The sequence below is a fragment of the Oncorhynchus masou genome, chromosome 23, assembly GCF_036934945.1.
Source record: "Oncorhynchus masou masou isolate Uvic2021 chromosome 23, UVic_Omas_1.1, whole genome shotgun sequence".
In the NCBI taxonomy this organism is placed as follows: Eukaryota; Metazoa; Chordata; class Actinopteri; order Salmoniformes; family Salmonidae; genus Oncorhynchus; species Oncorhynchus masou.
Genome location: NC_088234.1, coordinates 16,868,950 through 16,888,040, shown reverse-complemented (window position 1 = coordinate 16,888,040; position 19,091 = coordinate 16,868,950). Strand labels below are relative to the sequence as shown.

At 44.0% G+C, this 19,091-nt stretch overlaps 1 protein-coding gene across 3 annotated transcripts; it reads right to left on the bottom strand.

The window, feature by feature from the left end:
- Nucleotides 1-1,690: 1,690 nt before the first annotated feature.
- On the bottom strand, nt 1,691-19,091 carry LOC135510452 (GTPase IMAP family member 2-like). 3 transcript variants are annotated; one of them, XM_064931394.1, is made up of 2 exons: nt 18,150-19,091; nt 1,691-5,037 (listed from the first exon to the last, which is right to left on the bottom strand). In XM_064931394.1, exon 2 carries the CDS (start codon nt 5,024-5,026, stop codon nt 3,506-3,508), a length of 1,521 nt encoding a protein of 506 aa, XP_064787466.1. In that variant the 5' UTR covers nt 5,027-5,037; nt 18,150-19,091; the 3' UTR covers nt 1,691-3,505. The 3 variants fall into 3 exon arrangements, with proteins under 3 accessions (XP_064787466.1, XP_064787465.1, XP_064787467.1); XM_064931393.1 differs by lacking the exon at nt 18,150-19,091 and adding an exon at nt 15,518-15,997; XM_064931395.1 differs by lacking the exon at nt 18,150-19,091 and adding an exon at nt 10,136-10,196.

The window sequence follows — 19,091 nt, the reverse complement described above, 5'->3', positions numbered from 1 at the left end:
AAGCAGGCTGTCATGTGCTTTTTACTGAGGAGAGGTTTCCATCTGGCATGATTGGTGGAGTACTGCAGAGATGGTTGTCCTTCTGGAAGGTTGTCCCATCTCCGCAGAGGAACTCTGGAGCTCTGTCAGAGTGACCATCAGGTTCTTGGTCAGCTCCCTGACCAAGCCCCTTCTCCCCTGATTGTTCAGTTTGGCCGGGCGGCCAGCTAAAGGAAAAGTCTTGATGGTGCCAAACTTCTTCCATTAAAAAATGATGGAGTCCACTGTATTCTTGAGGACCTTCGATGCTGCAGAAATGGTTTAGTACCCTTCCCCTGTGCCTTGACACAATCCTGCCTCGGAGCTCTACGGACAATTCCTTCAACCTTTTTTGCTCTGACATGCACAGTTAACTGTGGAACCTAATATAGACAGGTGTGCCTTTCCAAATCATGTCAAATCAATTGAATTTACCACAGGTGGACTCCAAGCAAGTTGTAGAAATATGCAAACATTTCTAAAAAACAGTTTTCGCTTTGTGTGTAGATTGATGTGAATTATTATTTTTTGTACAAGGAGAGTGATGCATCAGATGACCTGGCCTCCACAATCCTCCGACCTCAACCAAATTGAGATGGTTCGGGATGAGTCGGACCGCAGAGAGAAGGAAAAGCCGCCACCAAGTGCTCAGCATATGTGGGAACTCCTTCAAGACGGTTGGAAAAGCATTCCAGGTGAAGCTGGTTGAGAGAATTCCAATAGTGTGCAAAGCTGTCATCAAGGCAAGGTGTGGCTATTTGAAGAATCTCAAATATTAAATATATTTTTTTTGGTTACTACATGATTCCATATGTTTTTTCATAGTTTTGATGTCTTCACTAATATTCTACAATGTAGAAAATAGTAAAAATAAGCCTAGATAATGAGCAAAGCATCATTTTTTACAGCACCTTACACAACATGTATATACACTCATTTCCCTAATCAGCCCATTCTCACTGTGTCCAATTTGAAATATAGTTGAGTAGTGGAAACCAGAGTCTATCAAACCTGGGCTGTCTCTTGTGGAGGTCATAAGTAGGCTTTTCAAGAGGGAGAAAGTCAACAATCTGGTCAATCCACATTTTAAATGTAGGAGAAGAATTAGATGCCCACAGTAGGAGAATACATTTCTTAGCAAAGTATGTGAAGTCATGAACATATTTTTTCTGTCTGGATAAATAACAAAGTCCTGCTGGGCATTAAGAAGATAGAGACACAGGTTCATATGAAACTGTACAGCTAGTATTTTGTGTGCAGCAGTATGTATAGATAGCCAAAATCTGGTCATCTCTCTACAACTCCAAAATACATGTAGTAATTTTGGGTGCCATTTTCTGTGTGTTATTTTTCATTCTACTCATTATATCATTTACATTGAAATTAAACATTTGAATCATTTGAAAATAGCAATCAAACATTTGCTATTGTAATTCTGTAAAACATTGAAATAAAATATTTGCTACCTTTCATATCCTGATAGGCATTCAAAAGTGTTTTTGGGTGTCAGCGAAAATGTATGGAGTAAAAAGTACATACTTTTCCTTAGGAATATAGTGAAGTAAAAAGTAAAAGTTGTCCAAAATATAAATAGTAAAGTAGAGTACAGATACCCCCCCAAAACTACTTCAGTTGTGCCGTGGATGTTCTTACACAGGGACACTCAAAGTAATTCTGAAATGAAACTTTGTTTATTGTTAGCAAGCTGGAGAGGTCACAGTCAAACTAATATGTGTAAAGTACTGGTCTGAAGTGAGCTCAAACGGGGCAGTCCCGTTAGTTCCCTTAGACACTGGCACGTTCTATTGGCATGATTTAGTTTATTCACCATTTAGAATTCATGTTTGCTTCATTCATGTGACGACAAATACTGGGTCATGCATGTGACAGACCAATACCTCACGAGGCTTCTTCTCTCTGAGCCGAGGCCTTGAAACTGATACATCCATTCCTCCAAACAAGTTTCTGGGCGTACTACCAAATTGCAGATACTGATAGTGAGGATTTGTTCAATCAGTCACTCGCATGAACACAGAAATGGGTTTATAGAAAAAGCACAAATATAACACAGAAATTGGTTATTAGAAAATCACAAACATTATAATTTCCATCAGAGTAGTACTTTAGAGTATGTTTTACTTAGGTACTTTACACAACTGCACCAGGCAAGGTTGGTGGTGGGAAATGGGTTGGTGGTGGGTGATGGGTTGGTGGTGGGTTATGGGGGTGGGTTGGTGGTGGGTTATGGGGGTGGGCGATGGGTTGGTGGTGGGTTGGTGATGGGTGATGAGTTGGTGGTGGGTGATGGGGGTAACACATGGGTTCCTTGTGCCTAAACTTCAACAATCACATTCATTTTCTGCCCTTGAGGCAGATCTGCTCTTATAACAGGATGATTGGAATTGCTTGCTTGAACTCAACCAATCACATTTCTTGCCTAAACTTAAAGTTTCACATTACTTTCTGCCTTTGAGATAGAGCTGCCCTGAACAAGATACTGAATAAGGAAAACTCTAATATGCTCGAAATACCTCTTATGCTTTAAAATAGATGACTGTTTTAATGTACACATGAATATCCAACAGATTGTGAACAATTTGCTATCTTGTTTTCGCAAGTAATTAAATCAGTGTAGAATACATGCCAGTCCACATTCCTAAAGTCTCAATCATTAAAAATAGTAAATACAGACAATACCATAGTGATCATAAAAAATAGGAAGATTTTTGAGTGAATAAACTTAACATTTCCACAATGCTGGTAATAGCTGATGTCACTGACTACACTTACATAAACTAAAAGCTCGTAAGCTGTGAAAAGGGAAACCCTGATATAAAATCAACATTGTGGTAAATATGATTTTATGAGCAGCTTCTCTGTCTCCAGTTTATCCAACTCATACAACATTATAACAACAGAGATGTAGTCATGCATGTTAAAAATGGAACAGTATAATTTTAGTCCGTTCCCTCGCTCGAACCAGGGACCCTCTGCACACATCAACAACAGTCACCCACGAAGCATCGTTACCCATCGCTCCACAAAAACCACTACTTCAAGGTCTCAAAGCGAGTGATCGAAACACTATTAGTGCGGACCACCACTAACACAGTATAATGTGTTTTTTTTGTGATATTTTTTACTTGACTCATTACATCATTTACATTGAAAGGAAATCATTTTTCATTTGAAAATAGCAATCAAACATTTGCTAGTGTAATTCTGTATAACATTGGAATCAAACATTTGCTACTGTAATTCTGTTAAAACACTGAAATAAAAAATGTGCTATTATAATTATGTTAAAACAATGACATGTTATAAGGTTTGATTTGATTTGTCTGAAATGTTTATTATTTGTTTGAACAGTTTTTCTTCTTCTGTGGTATGGTACTGACTGTTGTGCTTAGTAAACTATTGAAACACAGGTTGTTAACACTCATTCACTCATTTCACCTGTGTTTTTTGAATACCTAGAGTCCTCCTGCTACTTCTTTTCTTCACTCAAACTCAGTTTGCTGTACCCCTCTGACACACCTCTTACACTGTCCAAAATACCTTTACCCTCCTCCAAGATGTACTTACCCACCTCACAGACTGCCTCAGCTGCTTTCTTTACTGCCTCTCCTGGTGTCTGTGCATCCTCTGCTGCAGCAGCTCCAACTATGCCCCCTCCTATTCCTCCTGCTAATGCTGCTATCACACCAACGGCTATGCCTAACCCTGTACTCACTCCAATGTTTGCCCCAGCTCCTCCTACTGCTGCTCCTGCTGCTGCTCCTCCTCCAGATACTCCTCCTGCCACTCCTCCTGCTACTGCTACTCCTGCTGCTTCTCCTCCTGCTGCTGCTAATTGTACTGCTGCTACTCCTGCTGCTGTTGCTACTCCTCCTGCTGCTGCTCCTGCTACTCCTCCTGCTGCTGCCGTTACTCCTCCTCCTGCTACTCCTGCTGCTACTCCTCCTGCTGCTGTTGCTACTACTTCTGCTACTCCTCCTCCTGCTGCTACTACTCCTGATACTCCTGCTGCTGTTGCTACTCCTCCTGCTGCTACTCCTCCTGCTGCTGTTGCTACTACTTCTGCTACTCCTCCTCCTGCTGCTACTACTCCTGATACTCCTGCTGCTGTTGCTACTCCTCCTGCTGCTCCCGCTGCTGCTTTTGCCGCTGCTGCTTTTGCTGCTGCTGCTCCTATACTACTTAAGAGAGAAAGTACTACTGCTAATGACCCTACAACCCCAAGGAACGCTCCTACCACTACACCTGTTGCTACCCCTGACAACTTGATCAGGAGTTTCTTTCTCACTCTTTCCTTGGATAGTTTTTCGTTCTCTTCCTCTGACATCTGGCTGTTTGACTCTCTAAGACTCTCTTTCTCTGCTTGTATGACTCCATGCACTGCTTGAAGCATCTCATTGGTGTAGCATCTTCCTCCGCCCTCTCTCTCTATGGTGTTGAGTAACTCTGCTACTTGGTACTGGTTGTTCCTGTACTCATCCTGCTGACTGGTATTCCAGTGTTTGTTGTCAATGACGTGACAGCGGCCACCACATTTCTCCACAAGCTCACTCAGTTTCTTATTTGTTTTCACAAAATCCTGAATAGTTTTTCCTTCATGAAGCTGGTCACCGTAAATGAAGAGAACTGTGGCATAATTAAAGATCTGTCGGGAAAAAAGGTTCTCGATTTGTGTGATGACTCTTTCCTCGAGGACTGTGTACTTTTCCACTTTAAGCACGATGAGGAAGGCATGTGGCCCCGGAACACATTCTACAATACATTTCACTAGTTCAGGTTTCAGCTCCTCTTCAGGGATGCTTGTGTCAAAGAGTCCAGGTGTGTCTACTACAGTGACCTTTCTTCCATTGATGTCCTTGGTCTTTGCTTCACACTTTTGCGTTCCGGACTTGGCTGAACTGTCTATCTTGAACTCTTCATCTCCGCCAAAGATGGTGTTTCCTGCACTGCTTTTGCCACTTCCTGTTTTCCCCAGCAGCACAATCCTCATTGGGTTTGACTCTATAGGGAGGAGGGGTTGTCATTATGACTTAAATGTATTTTCATTAACACACTGGACATATTGTTTATAGTAATACACATGTATAATCAAAGATCTCTAAAGGATCCCTGTGTCATTAATTAATTCTTTGTTAACACATTTCTTGTAATTAAGTGTATCTTAAATAATACAGTACAGCTAGAGTTCTTTATTGAAACAATAACAAAGTGGTCACCCCACCTCTACTTTGGTAAAGACCTGAGGGATGAGCCTGGAGAAATGTAACCACTTTCAAATTCATAGACAGAGCTACAATCTGACCAAAATGATAGCCCTAACAATGTTTTGATGCTAAACAAAGTTTGTTCACATTAACAATGTTTAAAAACAGAGTAAAACAGGCTTAGCTACATATTTTGGGTTCTGATGGGGTACAACAGGTGAATTAAGCTCATGGGGCATAATATATATTGTGCAGTGGGAAAGTATTCAGACCCCTTGTCACGGGCGTCCTCCTCTTCATCTGAAGAGGAGAGGCGAGAAGGATCGGAGGACCAAAATGCGGCGTGATATGTGTTTTATGATGAATATTTAATTAAAGGAAGCACTGAATACAAACTATACAAAAACAATAAACAAATAAACACCCACAAACAAACAGTGAATCCCAGGCTACCTAAGTATGATTCTCAATCAGAGACAACTAATGACACCTGCCTCTGATTGAGAACCATACTAGGCCAAAACATACAAATCCCAAAATCATAGAAAAACAAACATAGACTGCCCACCCCAACTCACACCCTGACCATACTAAATAATGACAAAACAACGGAAATAAAGGTCAGAACGTGACACCCCTTGACATTTTCAAAATGTTGTTACTTTACAGCTTTATACAGTTGAAGTCGGAAGTTACATACACCTTAGCCAAATACATTTAAACTCAGTTTTTCACAATTCCTGACATTTAATACGAGTAAAATGTCCCTGTCTTAGGTCAGTTAGGATCACCACTTTATTTTAAGAATGTGAAATGTCAGAATAATAGTAGAGAGAATGATTTATTTCAGCTTTTATTTCTTTCATCACATTCCCAGTGGGTCAGAAGTTTACATACACTCAATACGTATTTGGTAGCATTGTCTTTAAATTGTTTAACTTGGGTCAAATGTTTCGTGTAGCCTTCCACAAGCTTCCCACAATAAGTTGGGTGAATTTTGGCCCATTACGCCTTACAGACCTGGTGTAACTGAGTCAGGTTTGTAGGCCTCCCTGCTCGCACACCCTTTTTCAGTTCTGCTCACAAATTGTCTATGAGATTGAGGTCAGGGCTTTGTGATGGCCACTCCAATACCTTGACATTGTTGTCCTTAAGCCATTTTGCCAAACCTTTGGAAGTATGCTTGGGCTCATTGTCCATTTTGAAGACCCATTTGCGACCAAGATTTAATTTCCTAACTGATGTCTTGAGATGTTGCTTCAATATATCCACGTAATTTTCCTCTCCTATGAAGCCATCTATTTTGTCAAGTGCACCAGTCACTCCTGCAGCAAAGCACCCCCACAACATGACACTGCCACCCCAGTGCTTCACGGTTGGGATGGTGTTCTTCGACTTGTAAGCCTCCCCATTTCCCTCCAAACATAACGATGGTCATTATGGCCAAACAATTATGTTTTTGTTTCATCAGACCAGAGGATATTTCTCCAAAAAGTACCATCTTTGTCCCCATGTGCAGTTGCAAACCGTAGTCTGTTTTTTTTATGGAGGTTTTGGAGCAGTGGCTTCTTCCTTCCTGAGCGGCCATTCAGGTTATGTCGATATAGGACTCGTTTTACTGTGGAAATAGATACTTTTTGACCTTTTTCCTCCAGCATCTTCACAAGGTCCTTTGCTGTTGTTCTGGGATTGATTTGCACTTTTCACATCAAAGTACGTTCATCTCTAGGAGACAGAACATGTCTCCTTCCTGAGCGGTACAACGGCTGCGTGGGCCCATGCTGTTTATACTTGTGTACTATTATTTGTACATATGAACGTGGTACCTTCAGGCATTTGGAAATTGCTCCCAAGGATGAACCAGACTTGTGGAGGACTACAATTTTTCTTCTGAGGTCTTGGCTGATTTCTTTTGATGTTCCCATGATGACAAGCAAAGAGGCAGTGAGTTTGAAGGTAGGCCTTGAAATACATCCACAGGTACACCTTCAGTTGACTCAAATGATGTCAATTAGCCTATCAGAATCTTCTAATACCATGACATCATTTTCTGGAATTTTCCAAGCTGTTTAAAGGCAAAGTCAACTTTCTTGTATGTAAACTTCTGACTCACTGGGATTGTGATACTCTGGGGAAGTAGATCTACCCACCATACCCCAAAATGACGAAGCAAAAATATATTTTTAGAAATTCTAGGAAATGTATAAAAAAGACAAACCTGAAATATCACATTCACATTAGAATTCAGACCCTTTACTCATTGTGTTGAAGCAACTTTGGCAGAGATTACAGCCTCGAGTCTTCTTGGGTATGACATTCTAAGCTTGGCACACCTGTATTTGGGAAGTTTCTCACATTCTTTTCTGCAGAGCCTCTCAAGCTCTGTCAGGTTTTTATTTTAAATTTTTATTTCACCTTTATTTAACCAGGTAGGCTAGTTAATAACAAGTTCTCATTTACAACTGCGACCTGGCCAAGATAAAGCATAGCAGTGTGAACAGACAACAACACAGAGTTACACATGGAGTAAACAATCGACAAGTCAATAACACAGTAGAGAGAAAAAAGAAAAAAAGAGAATCTATATACATTGTGTGCAAAAGGCATGAGGAGGTAGGCGAATAATTACAATTTTGCAGATTTACACTGGAGTGATAAATGATCAGATGGTCATGTACAGGTAGATATACTGGTGTGCAAAAGAGCAGAAAAGTAAATAAATATAAACAGTATGGGGATGAGGTAGGTAAATTGGGTGGGCTATTTACCGATAGACTATGTACAGCTGCAGCGATCGGTTTGAAGTTCAGATAGCAGATGTTTGAAGTTGGTGAGGGAGATAAAAGTCTCCAACTTCAGCGATTTTTGCAATTCGTTCCAGTCACAGGCAGCAGAGAACTGGAACGAAAGGCGGCCAAATGAGGTGTTGGCTTTAGGGATGATCAGTGAGATACACCTGCTGGAGCACGTTCTACGGGTGGGTGTCGCCATCGTGACCAGTGAACTGAGATAAGGCGGAGCTTTACCTAGCATGGACTTGTAGATGCCCTGGAGCCAGTGGGTCTGGCGACGAATATGTAGCCAGCCGACTAGAGCATACAGGTCGCAGTGGTGGGTGGTATAAGGTGCTTTAGTAACAAAACGGATGGCACTGTGATAAACTGCATCCAGTTTGCTGAGTAGAGTATTGGAAGCTATTTTGTAGATGACATCGCTGAAGTCGAGGATCGGTAGGATAGTGAGTTTTTCTAGGGTAAGTTTGGCGGCGTGAGTGAAGGAGGCTTTGGATGGGGAGCATCGCTGCACAGCTATTTTCAGATCTCTCCAGATCGGGTTCAAGTCCGGGCTCTGGCTGGGAAACTCAAGGACATTCAGAGACTTGTCCAGAAGCCATTCCTGCATTGTCTTAGCTGTGTGCTTAGGGCCGTTAGTCCTTTTGCAAGGTGTACCTTCGCCCCAGTCTGAGGTCCTGAGCACTCTGGAGCAGGCTTTCATCAAGGATATCTCTGTAATTTGCTCCATTCATCTTTCCCTGACCAAGGCCCTTCTCCCCCGATTGCTCAGTTTGGCTGGACGACCAGATCTAGGACGAGTCTTGGTGGTTCCAAACTTCTTCAATTAAAAAATGATAAAGGTTGTTGTGTTCTTGGGGACCTTCAATGCTGCAGAAATGTTTTGGTACCCTTCCCCATATCTGTGCCTTGACACAATCCTGTCTCGGAGCTCTACGGACAATTCCTTCGGCCTCATGGCTTGTTTTTTGCTCTGCCATGCACTGTCAACTGTGGGACCTTATATAGACAGGTGTGTGCCTTTCCAAATCATGTCCAATCAATTGAATTTACCCCTGGTGGACTCCAATCAAGTTGTAGAAATATTTAAAAGATGCTCTGGTATACATACAAAATTTCTAAAAATCTGTTTTCGCTTTTCATTATGGGGTATTGTGTGTAGATTGATGAGGAAAAACAAATATTTAATACATTTAAATAAAGGCTGCAACGTAACAAAATGTAGAAAAAGTCAAGGGGTCTGAATACTTCAAGAATCAATGGGTACATATAAGTACATATAATTAATACAAAATTCAAACAAAGGATGCAATAACTTTGGATGTATTAACTTGATTGCCCCTTTAATGAAATGTGTGGTAAAAAGTTGATTAACTATATAAATCAACTAATCTACATGACAAAATTGCTAACAGAACTACAAGCAATGAATAAGAAGATACTCTCCATGCTTGTCGATAAGTGTTTTTCTGTATGAGTAAACGTGATTATTGGTTTGATCCAAAAGAGTGAAGGAACATAGGAGCTCTCTAAGCAACTTCTCTGTCTTTCTGTTACATTGTATCTAAAGTTTAAGTTCAGAGAAAATGTCCCACTTGGTTAACTAAATGGATCTTCCCAGATTCTCTATAGAGTATCTCTATGGTGAGACACCTCCTGTACACTTCTCATTTGTAGCAGAATAAATATAAGTGTTAATCTCAGGATCAAACATTAATGTGACTTTCTGGCATCATCAAATTATTTGATCTACTTCCCCAGAGTCATATGAACTCATGGATCCCTGTTTTATGTATCTGAATCAAATATGAAGGAAGTTAATAGGTAGTTTCACATGCCAATGCTAACTAGTGTTAGCTCAGTGATTGGAAGTATACAGAAACAGCTACCATGCTAGCTGTTCCCATAGATTTCCAGTCATTGCACTAAATGCTAGTTAGCAATTGCGTTAACACCAGTTAGCTACTGTTATGTACTTGAGTGAAGACCCAAAAGTGGTTTTAACAGAAAACAGAGTTCTTTAATGAAAAACAGGAATGGCATAAATCCTCTTCCAACGTAGTCAATGGAACAAAAAGAACGTTAGTATAATGCAGGATGCACCTGCCAGGCGGACTCCGACAGGATAGGACAAGGTGGAAGCAAACGGGACGACAGCTTGCTTCTGGCATCAAAAACACAAACAAGAATCAGACACTGAAAGTAGCAGGAACAGAGAGAGAAATAGAGACCTAATCAGAGGGGGAAGAGATAACAGGTGGGAAAGAGTGAATGAGCTAGTTAGGGGAGATGTAGAACAGCTGAAGAATGAGAGACAGAGAAGGTAACCTAAAAAGACCAGCAGAGAGAGACAGAGTGAAGAGAAAGGACAGGAACAGACATAACAAGACATGACAGTACCCCCCCACTCACCGAGCGCCTCCTGGCGCACTCGAGGAGGAAACCTGGCGGCAACGGAGGAAATCATCGATCAGCGAACGGTCCAGCACGTCCCGAGAGGGAACCCAACTCCTCTCCTCAGGACCGTACCCCTCCCAATCCACTAGGTACTGATGACCACGGCCCCGAGGGCGCATGTCCAAAATCTTACGAACCCTGTAGATGGGTGCGCCCTCGACAAGGATGGGGGGAGGGACGAGCGGGGGCGCGAAGAACGGGCTTAACACAGGAGACATGGAAGACCGGGTGAACGCGACGAAGATAGCGCTGGAGAAGAAGTCGCACTGCGACAGGATTAATGACCTGAGAAATACGGAACGGACCAATGAACCGCGGGGCCAACTTGCGAGAAGCTGTCTTAAGGGGAAGGTTCTGAGTGGAGAGCCATACTCTCTGACCGCAACAATATCTAGGACTCTTGGTCCTACGCTTATTAGCGGCCCTCACAGTCTGCGCCCTATTACGGCAAAGTGCCGACCTGACCCCCTTCCAGGTGCGCTCGCAACGCTGGACAAAAGCCTGAGCGGAGGGGACGCAGGACTCGGCGAGCTGAGATGAGAACAGCGGAGGCTGGTACCCGAGGCTACTCTGAAAAGGGGATAGACCGGTAGCAGACGAGGGAAGCGAGTTGTGGGCGTACTCTGCCCAGGGGAGCTGTTCTGACCAAGACGCAGGGTTACGAAAAGAAAGACTGCGTAAAATGCGACCAACAGTCTGATTGGCCCGTTCGGCTTGACCGTTAGACTGGGGATGAAAGCCGGACGAGAGACTGACGGAAGCCCCAATCAAACGGCAAAACTCCCTCCAAAATTGAGACGTGAACTGCGGGCCTCTGTCGGAAACGACGTCAGACGGAAGGCCATGAATTCGGAAAACATTCTCGATAATGATCTGAGCCGTCTCCTTAGCAGAAGGGAGCTTATCGAGAGGAATGAAATGAGCCGCCTTAGAGAATCTATCGACAACCGTAAGAATAACTGTCTTCCCCGCTGATGAAGGCAGTCCGGTGATAAAATCTAAAGCGATGTGAGACCACGGTCGAGAGGGAATGGGAAGCGGTCTGAGACGGCCGGCAGGAGGAGAGTTCCCAGATTTAGTCTGCGCGCAGACCGAACAAGCGGCGACAAATCGACGCGCGTCACGTTCCCGAGTGGGCCACCAGAAACGCTGGCGAATGGAAGCGAGCGTACCCCGAACGCCGGGGTGGCCGGCTAACTTGGCAGAGTGGGCCCACTGAAGAACGGCCGGACGAGTAGGAACGGGAACGAACAGAAGGTTCCTAGGACAAGCTCGCGGCGACGGAGTGTGAGCGAGTGCTTGCTTTACCTGCCTCTCAATTCCCCAGACAGTCAACCCGACAACACGCCCCTCAGGGAGAATCCCCTCGGGGTCGGTGGAGACCTCAGAAGAACTGAAGAGACGAGATAAAGCATCAGGCTTGGTGTTTTTGAGCCCGGACGATAAGAAATAACAAACTCGAAACGAGCGAAAAACAGAGCCCAACGAGCCTGACGCGCATTAAGTCGTTTGGCTGAACGGATGTACTCAAGGTTCCTATGGTCAGTCCAAACGACAAAAGGAACGGTCGCCCCCTCCAACCACTGTCGCCATTCGCCTAGGGCTAAGCGGATGGCGAGCAGTTCGCGATTACCAACATCATAGTTACGTTCTGACGGCGATAAGCGATGAGAGAAAAACGCGCAAGGATGGACCTTGCCGTCAGAGAGAGAGCGCTGAGAAAGAATGGCTCCCACGCCCACCTCTGACGCGTCAACCTCAACAACAAACTGACTAGAGATGTCAGGTGTAACAAGAATAGGTGCGGATGTAAAACGATTCTTAAGAAGATCAAAAGCTCCCTGGGCGGAAACGGACCACTTAAAGCACGTCTTAACAGAAGTAAGGGCTGTGAGGGGAGCTGCCACCTGACCGAAATTACGGATGAAACGACGATAGAAATTAGCGAAGCCCAGAAAGCGCTGCAGCTCGACGCGTGACTTAGGAACGGGCCAATCAATGACAGCCTGGACCTTAGCGGGATCCATCTTAATGCCCTCAGCGGAAATAACGGAACCGAGAAAAGGGACAGAGGCGGCATGAAAAGTGCACTTCTCAGCCTTCACATAAAGACAGTTCTCCAAAAGGCGCTGGAGGACGCGTCGCACGTGCTGAACATGAATCGAGAGAGACGGTGAAAAAATCAGGATATCGTCCATGTAAACGAAAACAAAAATGTTCAGCATGTCTCTCAGGACGTCGTTAACTAGTGCCTGAAAGACAGCTGGAGCGTTAACGAGGCCGAAAGGAAGAACCCGGTATTCAAAGTGCCCTAACGGAGTGTTAAACGCCGTCTTCCACTCGTCCCCCTCCCTGATGCGCACGAGATGGTAGGCGTTACGAAGGTCCAATTTGGTGAAAAACCTGGCTCCCTGCAGGATCTCGAAGGCTGAAGACATAAGAGGAAGCGGATAACGATTCTTAACTGTTATGTCATTCAGCCCTCGATAATCCACGCATGGGCGCAGGGACCCGTCCTTCTTCTGAACAAAAAAAACCCCAGCTCCGGCGGGAGAGGAGGAGGAGACTATGGTACCGGCGTCGAGCGAAACCGACAAATAATCCTCGAGAGCCTTACGTTCGGGAGCCGACAGAGAGTATAATCTACCCCGGGGGAGTAGTTCCCGGAAGGAGATCAATACTACAGTCATACGACCGGTGTGGAGGGAGAGAAGTGGCCTTGGAACGACTGAACACCGTGCGCAGATCGTGATACTCCTCCGGCACCCCTGTCAAATCGCCAGGCTCCTCCTGTGAAGAAGAGACAGAGGAAACAGGAGGGATAGCAGACATTAAACAGGTCACATGACAAGAAACATTCCAGGATAGGATAGTATTACTAGACCAATTAATAGAAGGGTTATGGCGCACTAGCCAGGGATGACCCAAAACAACAGGTGTAAAAGGTGAACGAAAAATTAAAAAAGAAATGGTTTCGCTATGATTACCAGAGACAGTGAGGGTTAAAGGCAGCGTCTCACGCTGAATCTTGGGGAGAGAACTACCATCTAAAGCGAACAAGGCCGTGGGCTCCCTAACTGTCTGAGAGGAATGTCATGTTCCCGAGCCCAGGTCTCGTCCATAAAACAGCCCTCCGCCCCAGAGTCTATCAAGGCACTGCAGGAAGCAGATGAACCGGGCCAGCGGAGATGGACCGGAAAGGTAGTGCGTGATCCAGAAGGAGAGGCCTGAGTAGTTGCGCTCACCAGTAGCCCTCCTCTTACTGATGAGCTCTGACTTTTACTGGACATGAGGTGACAAAATGACCAGCGGAGCCGCAGTAGAGACAGAGGCGATTGGTGATTCTCCGTTCCTTCTCCTTGGCCGAGATGCGGATACCCCCCAGCTGCATAGGCTCAGCATCCGAGCCGGCGGAGGAGGGTGGCAGTGATGCGGCAGGTGGCAGTGATGTGGAGAGGGAGCAACGGAGAACGCGAGCTCCTTTCCACGAGCTCGGCGACGAAGATCAAACCGTCGCTCTATGCGAATAGCGAGAGCTATTAAGGAGTCCAGACTGGAAGGAACCTCCCGGGAGAGGATCTCATCCTTAACCTCGACGAGGAGACCCTCCAGAAAACGAGCGAGCAAAGCCGGCTCGTTCCAGTCACTAGAGGCAGCGAGAGTGCGAAACTCAATAGAATAATCCGTTATGGATCGATTCCCCTGACATAGGGAAGACAGGGCCCTGGAAGCCTCCTCCCCAAAAACAGAACGGTCAAAAACCCGTATCATCTCCTCCTTAAAGTCCTGATACTGGTTAATACACTCAGCCCTCGCCTCCCAGATTGCCGTGCCCCACTCACGCGCCCGTCCGGTAAGGAGAGAAATGACGTAGGCGATGCGGGCTGCGCTCCTGGAGTAAGTGTTGGGCTGGAGAGAGAACACCACATCACACTGAGTGAGGAATGAGCGGCACTCAGTGGGCTCCCCAGAGTAACACGGCGGGTTGTTGATCCTGGGCTCCGGAGACTCGGAAACCCTGGAAGTGGGCGGTGGATCGAGGTGGAGTTGGTGAACCTGTCTTGTGAGGTCGGAGACTTGGACGGCCAGGGTTTCAACGGCATGTCGAGCAGCAGACAATTCCTCCTCGTGTCTGCCTAGCATCGCTCCCTGGATCTCGACGGCGGAGTGAAAAGGGTCCGGAGCCGCTGGGTCCATTCTTGGTCTGATTCTTCTGTTATGTACTTGAGTGAAGACCCAAAAGCGGTTTTAACAGAAAACAGAGTTCTTTAATGAAAAACAGGAATGGCATAAATCCTCTTCCAACGTAGTCAATGGAACAAAAAGAACGTTAGTATAATGCAGGATGCACCTGCCAGGCGGACTCCGACAGGATAGGACAAGGTGGAAGCAAACGGGACGACAGCTTGCTTCTGGCATCAAAAACACAAACAAGAATCAGACACTGAAAGTAGCAGGAACAGAGAGAGAAATAGAGACCTAATCAGAGGGGGAAGAGATAACAGGTGGGAAAGAGTGAATGAGCTAGTTAGGGGAGATGTAGAACAGCTGAAGAATGAGAGACAGAGAAGGTAACCTAAAAAGACCAGCAGAGAGAGACAGAGTGAAGAGAAAGGACAGGAACAGACATAACAAGACATGACAGCTACTTCCTTCATACTGGATGCAGAGACATAAACATTTTTATACATGAGTTAATCTGACTCTGCATAAGGTTTGTTTTGTATGGGGTTTATTCTTTACTTCAGCATCACTCTGTAGCATGCATACAGCTCCATTCAGTGCATGTTAAGTAATGCCTAACTTGACAACTCGTAAAAGTATAAAGGCCCTCACTGCCAAAATCATGAACTATCCCTTTAAAATAAAGTATTTAGTTGTTTGCTTCTATAGTCTAGAAGTCAGTAATGTGAAGATAAGCAATAGTAGCAGAATTATTATAGTCCTGATTTAATTAAAGCTCTGACCAGGAAACCACCACATAATGTCATCTAAAACTCAAATATGTACTATTTAACAGACACTCACCAGACAATGAAGACATCTTCTCATAAAGACAAATATCCTCTTCTCATATGACAGAATGTGAACTTAAAACAGTCTATTTAGCTGTGTCTAAAGGTTGTCTGCTATGAGGAAGGAATGGAGTGTTGAAACCTGCATCTGTTATGTCTTTCCAGGAAGATGTTTCTCTGCCTTCGTAAATGAGTAAATGAGAGCAGAGGGGAGTGACTATCTTCCCTGGAATGACACACAGCTATCGTCTCTCTTGTTATCTCTGTAGTTCCCCGTAACTACATGACATGTCATACAGTACTGCTGACCTTGGTAATATGACAGCCATAAAACCAAACGGAATGGTTCGAGTTTTGTGATTACATTTTGTTTATAGCTGTTAAATACCCTTGAGGTGAAATGAAATGCTCCAAGATGATGTATGAAACATTTAAAAAAAGAGCCATATTCATAAAGTATTAACCTATTGAGTTGAATGTTTATAAAGAGTTAACACTAGGAAACTCTATATTTTACTTTCTCTTTCAACAGGAAAAGGGTTGAGAATATGACAGAGATACAATTCCTAAATCTCAACAGTGGAGCCTCAAAGTAGTAACTGATCCTGACCTCAACCAAACCTATAAATCCCTCCTCTATAACCCTCATGATTTCAAGATTAAAAAGGGATCGTTTTTGGGGCCTCCCGGGTGGCGCAGTGGTCTAGGGCACTGCATTGCAGTGCTAGCTGTGCCACCAGAGACCCTGGGTTTGTGCCCAGGCTCTGTCGCAGCCAGCCGCGACCGGGAGGTTTGGCCTAGCTTCGTCCAGGTTAGGGAGGGTTTGGCTGGTAGAGGATATCCTTTGCGCACTAGCAACTCCTGTGGCAGGCCGGGCGCAGTGCACGCTAACAAGGTCGCCAGGTGCACAGTGTTTCGTCCTCCACATTTGTGTGGCTGGCTTCCGGGTTTGATGCACGCTGTGTTAAGAAGCAGTTTGGCTTGGTTGGGTTGTGTTTCAGAGGACGCATGGCCTTTGACCTTCGTCTCTCCCAAGCCCATACGGGAGTTGTAGCGATGAGACAAGATAGTAACTACTAACAATTGGATACCATGAAAAGAGGTTTTTATTTTTATTTTTTTAAAGGGGCGGTAAATCCGTAAATGTACACTTTTCAAAGTGTTTCCAACTCCAGTGGGATATTTATTTACCTTTATTTCAACTGGGAAGTCATATTGAGAATCAAGTCTCTTTTACAAATGAGCCCTGCACAATACAACATCAATGGGCTTATTTTACCTTTATTTAACTATGCAAGTCAGTTAAGAACAAATTCCTATTTTCAATGACGGTCTAAGAAAAGTGGGTTAACTGCCTTGTTCAGGGGCAGAACAACAGATTTTTACTTTGTCAGCTCGGGGATTCGATCTTGCGGTTACTAGTACAACACTCTAACCACTAGGCTACATGCCGCCCTCCTCTCTTCCCCTCAGGATGTCAAGATTTGTCAAGACACACACACACACACACACACACACACACACACACACACACACACACACACACACACACACACACACACACACACACACACACACACACACACACACACACACACACACACACACACACACACACACACACACACACACACACACAGAGTGAGTAAACAGAAAGAGAGGAGGAGTGACAGTGAGAGAGAGATAGATAGAGAGAGAGACAGATGAAGAGAGAGAGAGGGACATGGGAGGCTTAGGGAAAATGAGAGGGAAATGAATGGGTGTGATGAAAAGGGAATTGTGAACTTTACAAAACTGACAAACATTCTAGAAGTAATTAAATTAATGTTATAGCCAATCATAGTAAGTTGTACGTACGCACCTTCAGAACTATCAAATGATAGAGAATGACTGAGAGACACAAAACCAAATTTAAACATTTTAAAATATTGTATTAACCCAGCAAACAGTAGCATCAGAGAGAGAGACAGTTTTGATTTCTCAGAAGAGTGTGGGAGGTGGTCTGCCAGATACAGACAGAAAGAGCGAGAGCCTATTTACTGCTGTTGTGTGGTGTAGATTCATAATCATTGCTGACAAATGTAATATACACTTATTGTTTTATAAATAGATAAATTGAAAACTGAGGAATCCTTTAGAGGAGAAAATAATAATAATCATATATTTTTTAAAGACTCACAACTAAGGGCACACAACTAACCTCCCATTCACACTTTTATGGCCAATACAACTAGGCTCTCACCCTGTTATAGCTATGCAGGGAACCAACCCCGCTGGTATTTACCCCCTAGGACTCACCCTTTGCAGGTTCCAGCCTGCTCGAATTTACCTTCCGGGACTCACCCCATATTAATAGTAATCACAGGTATTAATCCACTGGGATTAACTATTGACTTTATAGTACTATCTTGAACCAACCGACTAGGGAGTTACCCCCTAGGACTTACCCTACAGGTACCAGCCTGTATGAGTTTACCTTCCGGGCCTTACCATTTACTATAAAGCTACGACGGGTCGTTACACAATGGGCCTATAGTATTAAACTTAGGCTCTCCAGGTCCGTATCCCATAATTAGTTCAGCCAACGATTCTCATCTCCCCAAGATGTCAAAATGAGTGGAAACAGATATAGGAACTTAGCCTACCTTTTGTTTGTTGCCAGCTCCGCCCCACTCCACTAATCTGGACACCATGCCTTGACTATAAATCGTGGTGAACCTTGCTCGCAACGCCATCTGTTAGGTTCTTATTTTTCAGAGTAAATAACCCACGGACACTAGAGAAGCTTTAACCAATTTTAAATCTTCCAAAAGGTTCTGTACAGCTGTAATCAGACAGCAAAACATTTCTCACATCACAGTTTAAATACATCCTACTTAAGACACTCCCTCTCTCCAATCCTTAGTTTATGCCCAAGAGAAGGAAGGTAACCAGATACTAACCCTGATTACTCCCTTAGGGGAACTGACCTCACCCCTCACCTCCTGATCTCAACCCCTCCTTCACCTAATCCACAGCTATTCATCTATCTTCCCTATATCAACACGTTGATCTCCTCTCCTTCATCAAACACATTCCAAAGCCTTCTGGGTTGCTACAGACTCTTTCTATTCAAGGCTTCATCTCTATCATTCACATCAACACATGGGTTCATTGTGCCTAAACTTAAACAATCACATTTATTTTCTGCCCTTGAGGCAGATCTGCTCTTATAACAGGATGATTGGAACTGCTTGTTTAAACTCAACCAATCACATTTCTTGCCTAAACTTAAACTGTCACAGTACTTTCTGCCTTTGAGATAGAGCTGCCCTGATCAAGATACTGAATAAGGAAAACTCTAATATGCTCGAAATACCTCTTATGCTTTTGATAAATTATTGTTTTAATGTACACATGAATATCCAACAGATTGTGAACAATTAACCATTTTGTCTTTTTTGTAAGTAATTCAATCAACAGAGTGTAGAATACATGCCAGTCCACATTCCTAAAGTCTCAATCATTAAAAATAGTAAATACAGACAATACCATAGTGATCATAAAAAATAGGAAGATTTTTGAGTGAATAAACTTAACATTTCCAC